This window comes from Mus pahari, chromosome 1 (genome assembly GCF_900095145.1).
Source record: "Mus pahari chromosome 1, PAHARI_EIJ_v1.1, whole genome shotgun sequence".
In the NCBI taxonomy this organism is placed as follows: domain Eukaryota; kingdom Metazoa; phylum Chordata; class Mammalia; order Rodentia; family Muridae; genus Mus; species Mus pahari.
In genome coordinates, this window is record NC_034590.1 from 70690519 (window position 1) to 70706280 (window position 15762).

The following is a 15762-nucleotide window of genomic DNA, read 5'->3' on the forward strand; positions in this document are numbered from 1 at the left end:
GGCTCCATCTGATCCAAAATGTAGGATACAGTTGCTAAGGTTCAAGAGTGCTTACCACAGGGCTAAAAAGAATTACATGATCTCTTTTACAGGTAAAGAGACAGGTAAAGAAACAAAAGCAGAAGGAGGGCAAAGAATCATTCCCGAGGTCAAAGATCAAGTGAGTACCAAATAGATGTGTACTAGCCCCTAGTACCCTGGTGAATGGCTAGAGCCTTCCTAGGGGCTGCCATCGCTAGCATTTTCCTGACAGTGATTTACCCAGGTACTCCCTGGCTAGCTGATAGATTGGTTGATCTCCAGAGAGGTATCTTGAAAAACAAAGGATTTGTACCTGGTCACCTGCTTTTTTTTTTTTTTTTTTTTTTTTAAGAGAATTCTGGGCTCTGCGTTAGGAGTCAGGGTGTTCTAGTCTGGCTCTCTATTGCTGTGATAAAAACACTGGCAAAACCCGGCAACTTAGGGAGAAGGGGGGTTCACGTGTTTTACAGATCCTGATCACAGTTGTCAACCAGGGAAGTCATGGCAGGAACTAAACAGGGCAGGAACTGAAGCAGAGACCACAGAGGAACGCCTGCTTACTTAGCTTGCTTTCTCCCACAACCCAGGATGCCTTCCGCCTGAGACCTGGGCCCTCCCCACATCAGTCATTAATCAAAAACAATGTGGCACACATAGGCCAGTCTCATAGAGGCATTTTCTCAGTTGATGTTCATACCTCCTAGCTGGCACTAATCCTCGGTAGGGTCTGTTGACAAAAACAAACTAATCAGGAAGCGGGTTGATATAGATGAGGTAATCTTAGGCCCTGAAATAGGTGGGAAGTTGGTGAGGGGAATAAAATATTAATAAAGTAACATGTATGATTCTAGAGGTACATGGAGTCAGAGGACCACATGAGAAAAGCTTCCAGCCCTTTAGCTGGAGGAGCTCAGGGATCGGAATGCACACAGGTTCCTCACTAAACCAGAGAGCCCAGCCTTTACTGCCTCATCCAACAACAGATTCCATAGGAATCTGTTATGTGCTGGATATTGTGTTAGGATAAACAAACAATTATCTACATAACACTGTTCTTTCCCTTGAGGGAAATTAGAGAGATGGGATTTACCTGCATCCTTTGGTCCCAGGAGTACCATGGTGTCCTTCCTCAGACTCTCATGTTTCTTAGGTGCTTCTGATGCGCTAGATCCCACGGAGAGATGAGAGGCAATAGACTGACATGTTCAAACCCAGAGGTTCCCAGTCCCCTGGGGGAGCTTTGCATGGTTGCTGGTTATCTTGTGAGGTCGGAAGTGCTTGAGTCATAAAGGAGAAACTTACAAAGTGAATGAATTAGGTCAGAGTCTAGCAAAAGCACAGTCGCTCCCCCATAGAGAGATCAGTAAAGGCTCTGAGAGGGGCAGCATGTGCTGGGGTCGGGAAAGATGGTTTTCCTCCACGGACCTTATCCACGGCTTCAGGTCATCTTCACCACTGCTTTGTAGCAGAAACTGGAGCCAAACTTGAGTTCCTTGTTCAGGAACTGCCCACTTCCTTCTTCCTCACCTCAGGTTTGTCACTCCAAGGAAACCTTTTCCCAAGACACCTCGTTCCCTGCTTCCTCACTGCCCCTATCATTTATGGGTTCTTCCTATATACTCTGAGACTGAAGTCTCACAGTCCTCACTTAACTCCCTTCCCTCAGCCAGGGCGCCTCGGAGAGCCTCACATTACCTGAAGCTGCCCCAAAGCAGGGTTTGGTTTTTTGTTTTGTTTTGTTTTGTTTTTGTTTTTGTTTTTGTTTTTTTTTTTGATAACTAAAGTCTGTCAAGGAAAAATCTCTAAGTTTCACAATTTAAGAGACTTAAATCTCTGAAAGACAGGCCCCACAACTGAATTTTAATGGATGAGATCAACCAAGGTGGACAGAGTGAAAAGGGCTATGCTTTGCGGAAACAACACTAAGCACAGGGACAAAGCTGGGACCACTGCTCACCACATACCTTCCAGGCTAAATGGACAGGCATGGCTAGGCTGCCAGGGTAGGGCAGAGATGCCAAGGACCTCGGAGAACAGGTTTCAAGAGTAAGATGGTGAGCCTTGGGTTCAGTGGCAGCACCTGCCCAGTGTGTCGGAGGCCCTGGGTTCTATCTCCAGCAAAGCAAAAGCAAAATGTTTGTTTAGCTAAACAAACAAAAATGACTAGGGCCCATGGCTTTCCCGTGAGAATCCAGTCAGAAGAGTATGGTGGCAGTCTAGGTGGGGTACAGTCTGAGGATGAACGAAAGCAGTGGAGAAGGGTAGACTGCTAGAGCAATGTGAGTGGAAATTTTGCCACAGAGGATAAAGAGAAAGGCCCCGGCCCCAGGACAGGGTCAGGCCACACTGGGCAGTTCCCTGCTGTGCATTTCCAGGCAACAGCAATGCTTGTTGTTGGATTTGCAAAGCTAAGTAATAGTAGTTGGTGGTTTTTGTTTGTTTGCTTGCTTGCTTGCTTGCTTGCTTGTTTTTGAATAGAATTTCTTACTTTGACCTGTGAAAGTCAAAGGATTTTCATCACAGAAAACCAACAGGAGCCTCAGAATTGACTATCTTCTCAGATATGTTTGGTTTGGCCTGCAAATTGTTTCAAAATGATAAATGAGTTGCTCATGCTTAAATAATCGGGTTCCATACCCCCCCCCCCAAAGAAACAACCAGACTTGGGAAAAAAGGAGGGGTTGGGGGAGGGGGAATGTGGCAATTTTGATTCAGATTTCTGCTTGGCAGCAACTAGGGAGGGCTGAATAGGAGCTGCTCCTGCGCACACGCACACGCGCGCGCGCACAGACACACACACACACACACACACACACACACACACACACACACACCCTCTGCTTCCCTCCTGTGCTGGCATCCAGCTTTCTTTACTCTCTCCCACAGCTTACCCAACTCCTGCAAAGGCCTGTATTTGTCACACTTAGCTACTTATGTAAGTTTTTGCAAGGTCTGACACCAGACAAACAAGGACTAATAAATCCATACAGATGATAAATCCCAGGGTTTTGGTTTGGTTTGGTTTGAGTTTTTGTGTTTGGTTGGTTGGTTGGTTTGGGTTTTGTTGTTATTTACTGTTGTTGTTGTTGTTGTTCTGTTGTTGTTGTGGTGATGGTGGTGGTAGGATTAAGCTCAAGCTCTTGCACGTGCCCGACAACCTCTACTGCCCTCAGCTCTTCGTCATTGTTCCTGAACTCGGCAAGCTCTTTAACTGCCTGTTCCCTGAGTGACAAGTGACACATTCAACTGTGATTAGAGGTAGCAGCTCCTCTGAGGAATTATTCTGAAGACAGTAACAATTTGATTTCTAAAAATAAAAGCCCAAGTCAAGCCCTGGAGGCAGAACCATGTCTCTTCCCAATTTCTGTCTGTATACATGCGCGTACACATGTTTCTTTCTGTGTACATATATGTACATACATGTATAACCAACAGGAAGTAAAAGGTTATTTCCTTTGTATTATTTTTATTCCTTAGGTGGTAGGGAAATGGGCCAGTCAGGATATGCAGAATGTCTTCCCTACTGTCACTGTCCCCGCCCCCGCCCCTCCCCCCATTGCCTCCCGATGGGGTTAAGGCCACCCATCTTCCTCATTCTCTCCTCCTCAGATCTGCTCCTCCTCTTGGTGACAGGTATATAGGCGAGCCTTTCTCGAATGGTCATCACAGAAGGCTCTCACTGTGTGCCAGTCAGGGGCTGGTTGCTCTCCCAAACCCACTCGCAAGCATCTCTCACTAGATCATCACAACAGTTCCACGGAAGATGTCCACTTAGTCTCTGCATGTTATAAAGGGAGAAACTGAGGCAGTGTGGTGCAGTGTTAGCTAATTTAAGTGTCCAAGGCCACCCAGTAAGTATCTTACCAGCATTTGACCTGTGCTCTGCATGTAGTGACTGCCCTCCAAGGCTGGGACTAGCTCTACAGCACTGGTTGCCTTTGCTCCCTTTGTGAAGCAGGGAGTGCATCCCCGGACATTCCCCACACCCCACACCCCACACCCCCTGCCGCACCCCATGTCGCCTGCTTCCTCTTCACAGTGCCTTCCTGCTTGCCTCTGCCTTCCCTTTCCCAGGACAGGTCTTTGGAAACCTTGCTTGTGGTTACCTTGCTTGTATTACTCCGCCTCCCTCCCTCTCCCCACTCCTCCTCCATATTTAGTTCTCCCCTTCCCTGGAAGCTGACTGTTATTTCCTCATGGCCTGTATTAGCGGTTAACCTTACCTGGCTTCCCAGCTCCTCCTCTCCGGGGTGTTTTCTCTTTATCCTGGTTTAGCTCCTGTGTTACATGGGCCCTCATACCTCACACTGGCTTGGTACAGCACTCTTCCCTACTTGCAGAACCCATTGCCAATCTCATTCATTGGCACCCATTTTGTCAGGCCTCCTTTCTCAAGCACAACTCTTGTGCAAAGCTCAGAAGTTGACTTTATCTTCCAGTCACCTACAGCTTGAAACCACAACCAACCCCCCGAGCCCCACCCCTCATAGCAAGGGCCCTTCAGGGGCAGGCACTGTCTTTCCTGTTCTGCCTTGCTGGCAAAGAGTCTTCGATGCACACCCTTCCCCTTCCTGAGACTCACAGCTTCTTCTTGAGCACTGGAATGCCCTCAGTTCTGTGGCTTTTCCTTTCTGGACCGTTTATTCTTCTCTCCATCAGTAAATTCAGTTTACCCCTCAAACCAGATTTATCCAGTCTAAACTTGATTTGTGCATCACTTTTCCTAAAAAGTGAGCCCCATTTCTCTGAACTGTGTTAAAACAAAGACAACGGCCCTTCACATGTGATCTGCTCACTCCTCTGTGAAGGTAGGATTGCCACACCCCCACTTTACAGATGAGGATGTCGAGACTCAGTGGAAGAGAGGAACTTGCATGTCACACAGCAAGGCAAGGATTCAAACCAGGTCTGTCCGAGCCTAATCTAGTATTCTACTGAATTAGGACTGGTTTGAATGGGAAAGCCCAGGCCCCACCTCCCTGATCTGTTCTCAGCAGCCCAGTTTCTGAAGCAGAGTCTCTTGGTCCTTAGATGTAGGATGCTCAGGACACAGTGATCTTGTTAGGCTCGTGAATGTTAGGCACTGGGTGCAGGGGTCCCCTGACCTTTTTACTCTTCTGACTCCCCACTGCCCTGTGTCCTTCAGGGAGATGGTGTCTTCGGGAATGTACAAAATGGACAATGGCAAGCCTTGCCTCAACAACTGCTTTCCAGCCAAAAGTCTCCTTCGGTTGCCGGAAGAAGGTGAGGTGACTTCTCTGTTGCTGCCTCTTCTCTACGCCCAGCTTCCTGCCTGGCGCCATTTTTGTTCAATCTCTCCTTGCCACTCAGGCCACCCCTCCCATCCCTCTTTTTGTAGTAACCTCAGTCGGCCTTCTGTAGTGTGTGTTTAATCACAGTGGCTTCTGCTCAGTGGCCTCTCATTGCTGACACTGTAGAGGCAGCCTAACCCACCCTTACTCTCTGTCATAACCCCTCTCCTCTATTTGCGCTTCTTTCCCAGGATGCTCTTCTCACAAAGCTTTTGGCTTTGTCCACAGTGTTCTAGTTAGCCAGAACCTTCTGAAGCCCTACCCGTCTCTTACGTTTTTCAGAGACCATCCTATGACCTCTGAGTCTGCTGTGCACCTTTCTTCCTGTTTCTCTTATTAGCTGAGCAATCATGCTCTGTTCCACTCCTGAATGAAGTTGCTAATGCACCTGTAGTTTTTCAAATATCCATCTCGTCAAACTCCCCCTACCCCAGGCAGGGACATTTAGAGTGAGCACAGCCTTAGAGGTGGGACACTGTCTAGAAGTCAGGTAGCTCTGCTGCTTCGGATGAGTAGGTCAAGAGTAGGCCCACCTTCTTTACCCCTGGTTTTGTGACTTGTTACCTACCCACTCTACTGTTAAGTATCTTCTTATCTTCAATAGAGAGATGGACTAGTCAATGCCTAAAACATGAGTGATGTAAACTATATATGCATATAAACCATATATGTGTATATACATATATATACTGCATAATTCCATACATATAGATATGATAAGGTTTAATTCATAAACTAAGAATAGTATGAGATTAACTTACAGAGCTAAAACTGTTCTAGTTAGCTGATAGTAGATAGAATAATTATATCAGTATTCTATAATCAATAAGTTATGTAACTTTGGGATTTCCCACCTGCACATAAGTTCCCCAAAATAATGACTCTGAGACTTAATATATATGAATAAATGCTCAGGCCACAGGCTTGGGCTCCTTTCCACTATCTCATAACTCATTTATCACATTTAAACTAGTCTTAGCCATGCCACATGACTAGTTACCTCTCCTTCAGGATCATGTGTCTGACTTCCTTAGAGTTGGGGGTGGGGGGGGGTTGTAGCTTGTCAAAGGACTCACTCACAAAGACCACAGAGACCGCCATCATTGCAAAACGCATGAGGATTTTATTTATCCAACATGTTGGGGAACCCCCTCTCAGCACGAAGGCCAGAGGAGAGACCCAGAACAAAGAAAGAACACACTTTTTATACCTTTGTAAGGGCCGGATATAGGCACCAGGGTAGTTTGGCTTATTTTAATTGGTGTAGCCAATAACCTTTTTAGATGTTGGTTGGTTTGTATAGGGTGACTCTCATTTTGGCTGTCCTTGTGGTTTTTAGTGTGAGGCGGGACAGGGTAATTGTTAATCTTGTTCTTGACTGTTAAAACTATGTTTCTATACTTGCTTAGTGAGCCAGCTTTTTCTTATCTGGCTCTGTACTTGGCCTGCTAGTCTTTTTGGGTAGTCTTGAATTTATTTTAGATGTTATAGGGACAATCTTCCTGCACCTCATTCAATCACAGAATTTCTTTGTTTTTGCTGGATGTCCCACCTTCTAATCCTGCCTCAGCTCATTGGCCAATCAGCCCTTTATTAACAGTGAATGCTTTTACACAGTGCACAAGAGATTATCTCTACAAAGTTGTTTTAAATTCTTCTTTATTTCTGGAATTTCCCACTTAATAATTTTAGGCCACAGTTGAGTACTAGCAACTGAAAACAGAGAAAAACTTTGGAAAGGGGGACCATTGAATATGTAGGGTGTCGACGGACTCTTCTCTGCCTATTCTCAAAGTTGTTGAGAGGGATAGCAACTAGGGATCAACCATAGGACCTCACATGTGGCAGACCAGGGTTCTACCACTGAGCTACATCCCAGCCCTGTTCTCCCTGCTTCTCCACTTAGGCATTGCTCCTGGCCACCTACTTGTTTGAATCCTGTGAGGAAACAATCAGTGTGGGTTCGTGCTTTTTTTCTCTTCCTCCCTCCCTCAAACTCTCTCTACACACAGAAGAAAGAGACAGAGACAGGGTAGGGAGGTGTTTATCTGCATGTGTTGGTATGCATACTGACTAAGAGCAAGGAGGTGTGGACTTGGTGAAGAATATACTCACTGCCCGAATCTTGGTTTCTAAATATAATTCTCCAATGAAAGGAATAAGAGCTCCCAAGAAAAATAGATCTTCACAGGTCTGAGGCAAGGAGAAAAGAATTCAGGTTGGGCTTTAAACATCTTGTGGTACCAGAAAGTAAAGAAGTGCTCACAAAAGCATTGAGGGCAGGTTGAAAGGACATGCGAGTCAGACAACAGAGCAAAATCTGGGAAATAAATAGCCTAGATAGGGAAATAAATAATGGTAGGATAAATATTCATGAGCCCATAATGATATAAATAAACATTTAAGTCAATAAATAAGTGGGAGAGAAGAAACATCTTTTTCTTGTGGTAAAACTCTCATTAATGAATACAGAAGGCATGAGGGAAATATAAAATCACTATTCAAATATCACAGTAATATTTTTTACAGGTAAAACTCACTTTTGGGTAATATGTCAGTCAGGATTCTTTAAAGAAGTAAGGCTAGTAGAAGATGGATGAATGGATAGTTAAATGATAGATAAATGATAGAGAAGGATAGATAGATGGATGGATGGATGGATGGATGGATGGATGGATGGATAGAACAAGTGGGTAGATAGAATAGGAATTGACTTATGTGATTGTAGAGGCTTAGGTGACCCCTGCGGAGAGCTAATCTGAAGTAGATATTTGTTTGTGTATTTCGTTTCCTGATGGTAAGAATGAAACCCCGTGCTTTTCATAATTTGGGTAAGTTGTACCACTGAGCTACAGGCAGCCCAATGTCTTTTTTTTTTTTTTTTTTTTAATTGAGTACCTTTAGTTAGCCCTGACTGTTCTAGAACTTATGTAGACAAGCTGACCTTGAACTCACAGGGATTCACCTGACTCTAGAGTGCTGGGATTAAATATGTATACCCCATGCATCCCCTCCCCCACCATAGTCTTGAAGCAGGGCAAAGGGAGGACGTTAGTCAGGAAACTGGCAGATTTCTAAGTAGGGCTGTCATCAGTCGCTGATGCTGCATCAGTGCTAATTGCTTGGGTTCAGTAACTTCATGGCCGTTATAAAGGCAAGAACAGAACATCAAGGGACCTGGGTGAAGGCTATGTGGCAATCTGACTGTTTTTGCAACTTTTCTGAAAGTGTAAAATTATCTCAAAATGAAAAATTGTAAAGGAAAACAAAACAAAACAATCTTCCCTCAGTCCTCCTCTCTGCTGAAAGCTATACCGCTCTCGTGCTTCATCTGGCCCCAGCACTTCCTGTGTGGCTGCCTCCCCTGGCCTTTCTAACTTTTTCTCACTGATCTCCTGGCACATCTGGGCCTTTCCTCTTGGCCGCTTTGCATTTTCACACCAACTCAGACTTTCCTTAGGAGTCAGGGATATGCGGAGTGTCAGGGAGTCTCAACCCCGCCCACGGCGGAGGAGTCAGGGATATGCGGAGTGTCAGGGAGTCTCAACACCCACCCACGGCGGGGCGGGGCAGCCTTTGCTGGTGCGGTATCAGATTGCCTAGCCCAGAGCAGGATGGGAAATGCCTCACATGAGACCAGGGCAGGCAGGAGACCACAGCAACAGTGGTTGAGTGTGGAGCCAAGCCCCGGAGGCAGGGCTAGGAGCTGCTGCCTGCCAGAGCCCGTGGCCCCATCCTGGGTCCCACAGCTATTCTGGCGTGTCATCCTGGCCTTCATACATCTGGGTTGTTCTTCCCTCTGCCTAGACTGCCTTAGTTTCAATCCGAATCCATCTACTACGCTGGAATTCCTTCAGCCTAGTAGAGCTGTCTCATGCTGGTAGGTTCTCTGGGCTTCCACACTACCTCAGGTATGATTGAACTGTTAGGGGTCAGGGCTTCTGTCGTGTTCATTGCCATGACCCCAGTTCTCAGCACAAAGTAGATGTCCTCAAACATCTAGGCAGGCGATGATGTGGGTTCACTACGTCATTCATTCGTTTAGCAGCGGTCACAGTGGTGAGCTCTGTGCAGGTCATGTGGACTCGAAGACGAGTTAGTCAGACAAGGCCCCTGCTGTTAAAGAGTGTCTATCCCAGAGGGAGGGGAACGTGGACAACAAATGAGTAAATAAATAATGTAAAGATTACAGTTAATGCCAAGGGTAGATTAATTGCTAATGTGGAAGATAACAGCTTATAGAACGTCATGATATTTAAATGGACTTACTATGAATGTCATATTCTTTTTTTTTTTTTTTTTTAATTTTTAAGATAGGGTTCCATGTAACCCAGGCTGGCCTCAAACTTGCTGTGTAGCCAAGGGTAACCTCGGGTCCTCCTAGTTCCACTTTCTGAGTATTGAGATTGCAGGTTTGCTCCACTATAACAAGTTGTATGTAGTGCGGGGGTGGGGGTGTGAACTGAGGTTTCCGTGTACACTGGGCAAACACTTGTCCAACAGAGTTAGATCCCTGGGCGTCGTATTATTCTTTTTGCTGATGTATAAAATTGAGGTCACAGAGCCTAGCACTGAGAGATTAATCCTTCGTGCTGACAGGGATCAGGGAGGACATCACATAACAGGAAGAATCTGATCCTGTCTCTTAACTGAACAGTAGCCCTGGGAGACACACATTTGGAGATGAGGAAGGAGTTGTGCAGCCATCCCTCCCTTTCATCCTAAGCCAGTTCATCCACAGCATACCCCGCACTGAGCTTAGAGGCTCTCGAATGGGACACGTGCACAGGCACTTCAGCAGTAGTGAGTGCTTGGTAGTGTCGGTACTCAGGAGGTAAATTAGAGATAAATTAGGCATTAGAGACAAATATTCTGTATTCGTACCCTGTCTTCAGAGGCATTTGGCCTCACTCACTGTCCCAATCTTCCCCACAGGCCGGGGACACTGGATAGTGGCTCGGAAAGGCAGCATGAAGAAAGGTGTAGCTAAGGCATCCACTGAAGGTCAGGAAAACCAGAAGAGGGTTTCATTCGACACTGGGTTGAAGAAAATATCTCGGAGGGATAGCCAGGCAGACATTCTTGGACACATCTTGGACCGGTCTTTTCTGGTGAGAGAAAATGTACTCCTGAGTGGCTGACAGCATTATCTAAGGGGAGGGGAGGGGAGGGGAGGGGAGGGGAGGGGAGGGATGAGGATCCCTCTAGTTGTCTGACCAGGGGCAAGGACTGGTCTTGCCCAGGTACCACTGCTCTCCCCTGACTTCAAGCTATGTTAGTGATGGTGGCATGATGAAATCACCCTGGAGATGTCGTTTAACATGTGAAGCCTTTACACACACCCCGCGCCCGAGACAGGCCCAGGATTGCCATCCTTACTGTATTGCTGCCACTGGAAGACATGGAAAAGAGGCCCCACATACAGCCAGTGAATGGCCAGACTGGGATTAAAACCCTGATCTACCAACTCAAAAACCTGTACCTTTATATTATGTAAAATGGCCACACAGGGTGGCACATACCCTTAATTTCTATACTCTGGGAGGCAGGGAAGGGGAGTGGATCTCTGTGAACCTACTTAGTGAGACCCTGGCTCTAAGAGAGAGAGAGAAAAAAAGACATTTTACAAAGTGAAAAGTCTTATGTCAGTTGGAAAGGCAAGAGTGTTTCAGAAATGAAGGGTAAACTGAGGAGTCCATGGCAGCACTGTGGAGGAGCGAGAGATGCCTGTGCTCCATGCTGTGCTCCGCTCTGTGGTGACTTCTCCAGGGGCCACCGAGAGCAGGGAGGTCCTGCTTTCCCACAGCCATTGTCCTTTGGTTTTCGCGTTTGTCTGGAAGCAGGAGGACCCCAGGCTTGAGGCGGGCTCTCTGAAGAGAACTGGGATGGTGGGCTAGAGACCAGCCAGGCAGATTCACATCTGTTCTATGCGGCGCTTCAGAGTTTTGCAGAGAAAGATGGATTTTGTAAACATATACTAATGGGCAGCATGGGCTCTCGTTGCTCCCTGAGAACAACTCTGGTGGCCTTGCTCGTTCCCACATTCAGCTGGCAAGTCCTAAGACTCGTGTGCCAGAGAAAGTACCCGGTCCACTCACCTCCCTGAGCAGCACAAGCTTTCTGCAGAGCCTGTGGGATTTGTTTCTCCGTTAGGAGTGCTCCTCACTGGGAGTACAGAGGTTGGAAACAGCGGTACTGAGGTGGGGCAGACCATGTCACTCCGCGGCGTTCTTTGTCCCCTCATTCCCAAATACAACTGGCCCCGCATATCCACTATATTCCTAGTTCCTAAACCATATGGCATAACAAATGTTTACACATTATTCCACTATATACATATTATATGCATTTGGTATTATCAATAACTCAGAGATGATTGGAAGTATATAGGAGGTTATACATAGGATTTTTAAAAACAAACAAACAAAACACTGCACCATTTTAAACAAGGGACTTGAGGGCTGGAGAGATGTCTCAGGGTTGAGAACAATAGCTGTTCTTCCAGAGTGCTCAGGTTCAACTCCCAGCACCCACATGAAAGTTTAGAACATCTGTAACTCCAGCTCCTGGGGGATCTGAAACCATCTTCTAACATCTGCAGGTGTCTTAGTTACAGTTCCCATTGCCATAAAGAGACACCATGAGAAAGTCAACTCTTATAAATGACAACATTTAATTGGGGCTGGCTTACTGCTTCTGAGGTTCAGTCCATTATCATCATGGCGGGAAGCATGGCAGCATCCAGGCGGGCATGGTGCTGGAGGAGCTGAGAGTTCTACATCTTGTTCTGAAGGCAAACAGAAAACTGACTCTTCTAAGCAGCTAGGAGGAAGGTCTCAAAGCCCACCACAACAATGACATACCTTCTCCAACAAGGCCACACCAACTCCAACAAGGCTATACCTAATAGTGCCACTCCCTATGGGCCAAGCATATTCAAATCACAACAGACATTAGGCACACATGTGATGCACAGACATACACATAGGCAATCACCCAGGTATATAATAAAATAAAGTTAATTTTTAAGATGGTAATGAGGTGTTTGGATGTCCCTGGTTTTGCATCCTAGCATGTCCAGAGGTTGAGTGTGTGTGTGTGTGGGGGGGGGATGACCGCCCCCGTGTGAGTTCCCATATTAACCAGCATGGTTTGTTACCTGTACTGCTGCTTTGGGTAGAGAAAACAATGCAAATGCTTTTCGGAGCAATGGGATCTCTATGTTGCCTGTCAGTTCACTGGCACCTCAGATTATACTACTGCACCCATGCCGTTAACCCCACATCCCCAATGCATCATTTTGGGTAATATTACCTCTCCACTGGCACTAACTAGCCAGCCACTGAGCTAGTAACCAGGGGTTATAGTTTACACTTGCCTCACGCCCTCTGTAGACACTTCCACATTACCAAGTCCTGGAACTTGTATTAAACAGTCATCACGCCTACTTCCTTTCATGTCTTCTGCGACAATTCTGAACCAAGTTACTATCACCTCTTTTGGGCTAATCACATAACTCTTAACTAGTTCAGACCAATTAGAATGCTTTTCTTTAGGGACATTGAGATAGCTCAGTGGGTAAAAGATCTTGCTAGAAAGGTCGTTAACAACATCTGGCACATTGGTCTCTCCTGCCTTCTTACCCTTTCTAAGTAGGTCAGACAAGCTGATCTTTATGAAACTGCTGTCAGCCCCTACTTAATCCACTCCCTTGTTCAGAGCCAGTGTGGATCCGCATGTCTCAGAACTTCCTCTCTAAAAATATCTTGCCTTCTCCTGCCTGGGAGGCCTTCGCACTCCCTGCCCACTGCATAGGATCATCTCCTATAGCTTAGCTCTCAGCTGGAAAACCACACCCTCAAAGAAATGCTTCCTCCGGTTAAGACCGAGGTTGAGGCCTCTTGTTTCCACAGCCCACTGAGCTTGAATTCCTCCTTTAAAATAATCATTGTATTTCTAAGTGTTTGCTGTTTGCCTTTCCACCAAATGCTCACTCTGAGGAAGTATAGGAGGCTCCCGCCACTTCCCTGCTGTCTTCCCTGAGCCTGCAGAATCTCTTCACAGTGGGCACCATATGGGGCAGGCCATCATAGCTGGGAGAAGGAATTCTGCAGCACTGAACTAGGAGCTATTCTGAAGCTGATATCTGATCCTAACTTTTCCATTGTATACAGTGACACAGGGCAGGCAAAAAAAAAAAATGCATAGCTTAATGAGTACAGATTAAATCCAAATTATAGATCCACCATTTTCTAGCTACAGGGCCTCAGACAAGGCACCTTTCATCTCTTAACCTCACTGAAAGGGAAGCTAAACTCTTTAACTAAAGTAATACTGAAAGTAAGAGCTGAACCCTTTAACACAACTAATAAGTATTAAGAAACACAATTTATATTAAAGGGGGTTAGATTGGGTTAAAGAAAAGTTTGTTAATATAGTCAGTACAAAGTAGTGCTCAGATAATACTTGGTGAATGAATGAATGAATGTGCAAGCAAACAAATAGCAAGTCTATGAGAGTGCCCAGGGAGAAAACACTCAACAGAAGTAACTCAACTTACTCCATTCTGTTGGACCCTCGGGGACCAACTCTTGTGTCCTGTGTTCCAGCTGAAGCACCACTCTGCCAGGAAGCCATCAGATCTTTGCACTATCAACGTGAGCGGCATGAAGTTCTCCAAGGTGAGGCCAGCATCAAAGGCGTGACTGAGCCAGATGTCAGGGGACCTGGATGCTTTGCTTTGTGTATGGCACCTCCACAGTCCCGAGAACTAGAAGTTAGTCATATAGAAAGAGGGAGGAGAGATGGGCGGACACGGGCGGAAAAAATATTCATACGCAAACCTTGCTATGAATTTGGTATTCTGTGAATGAGAAAAATTCACCTGAAGAATCTGTTCTTGGGATGAAGGTGTAGGTTGAGACTAATTCCTTGTGTGGATTCCCATCACATGAGCTAACCGTGTGGTAGGGATACAGAAACTCTTATGCTGAGGAAGGATGTGCGGGAAGGTGGGTAGCACCTTGTTTACAACGATGGAAGTTTTGAGCCAGTCTAAATGTGTACACAGCAGAAGAGAATAACTTGTCATTTACCCAAGCAAGGAATTCAAATGGACAAATTAGACCTATGTGTATCAACACAGGGTAATCTCCAAAGAGCTATACACATCTCGCGTAAATCTCAAAGCCATGCTCTCAAGCATAAAGACACATTCGTATTGTAGTATGAGTATAAAGTCTTAAAACATTTAAATAACCCTATGTATAATCGATGGGCATAAACATTGGTGTGTATGTTATATACATAAAAGAGCAGGGATAAGGCGTGGGGTTTGAGGAGACCTGTGGAGGGTGTGGTAATAGAGGGCATACATCTTCTAATAGTTTCTTTCAAGTTGAGACAGTTCAGACTCAGGTCGTTAAAACTGGGTCACAGTGGCTACATCTTCAAAGTATCACTCAGTGTGTGTTTTGATACCTGTGAAGTATTTCAGGGTGGAAGAAAACAGAGACGTCCCCACAGCCCTCCCCATGTGGCTGCTCTTGCACTAATAATGTTTCTTAGTCCCTTTTAGGCATCTGTCCTCTTAGCAGTGGCTCTGGCGTTTCTGCAGGCTCCTGGGCAGGGAACTAATCCTGTGTTTCTCTGGAATGCTTTCTGACAGGCAAAGGAAAAGGACTTCAAACATTTTACGTCTGTGATTTATATCAATGCCTCTGAAAACCTGCTGCCTCTAGGTGAGCTTTCTCTTCTTAAAGACTGTCCTCCTGGCCCGCAAAGCACTCGTGTTAGGATTTGTCTGTCTGTCCACCTGGGGACGGGCTCTCATGGCCAGGAGATCGCTCTGGAGAGATCACAGATCTCAACTCTGGTGCTGAACTGTCACTCACCAAGGTTTCCCTGTCAACTGACACTCCTCTCCACAAACACAGATAATCCTCTCCTGCAGCCTGGCAGGCCACCTTGCAAACTCCAGTGAGAGAGAAGGCCTTAATGCAGCAGATCTACAGTGCCCCCTGCTGGTGCCAGGACTGTGTGGCCTTTAGAGAGAAGGGCGCCCAATTGCTGCTTTGGAGAGCTTATGTTTAGTAGGAGAGATGGTTTCGGACTCAGATCAAAAGCAGGGTACATATAAGCACTGGTGCAGGGAAATCAGGAGACACCAGGCATGCATCCCAGAGGGACTTCAACCAAGTCCAGTGAGTCAGGAAACCTAGGAAAGAGTGCCTGGGACAGGATCAAAAGATAAATGCATAGGGCCAACAAGATGGTCGAGTGGCTGCAAGCACCTGCTGCCAAGCTTGGTGACCTGAATTTGATCCCCGAGACTCATGTGATAGAAGAAGGGGACCATCTCCTGAAAAACTGTCCTCTGACACCTGCATGTGCACACCACACACACACACACACACACACACACACGCAC

The 15762-nt window shown here is 46.2% G+C and overlaps 1 protein-coding gene across 1 annotated transcript in view; it reads left to right on the forward strand.

Moving 5' to 3' along the window:
- The window catches only part of Xrra1 (X-ray radiation resistance associated 1), a 63666-nt gene that overhangs the window by 3028 nt on the left and 44876 nt on the right, over positions 1-15762 (forward strand). Inside the window, exons 2-6 of the mRNA XM_021213559.1 lie at positions 93-160; positions 5168-5265; positions 10269-10444; positions 13943-14014; positions 15001-15073. Coding sequence (XP_021069218.1) covers positions 5172-5265; positions 10269-10444; positions 13943-14014; positions 15001-15073 — 415 coding nt within the window. The 5' untranslated portion in view covers positions 93-160; positions 5168-5171. The remainder of the gene's footprint in view (positions 1-92; positions 161-5167; positions 5266-10268; positions 10445-13942; positions 14015-15000; positions 15074-15762) is intronic.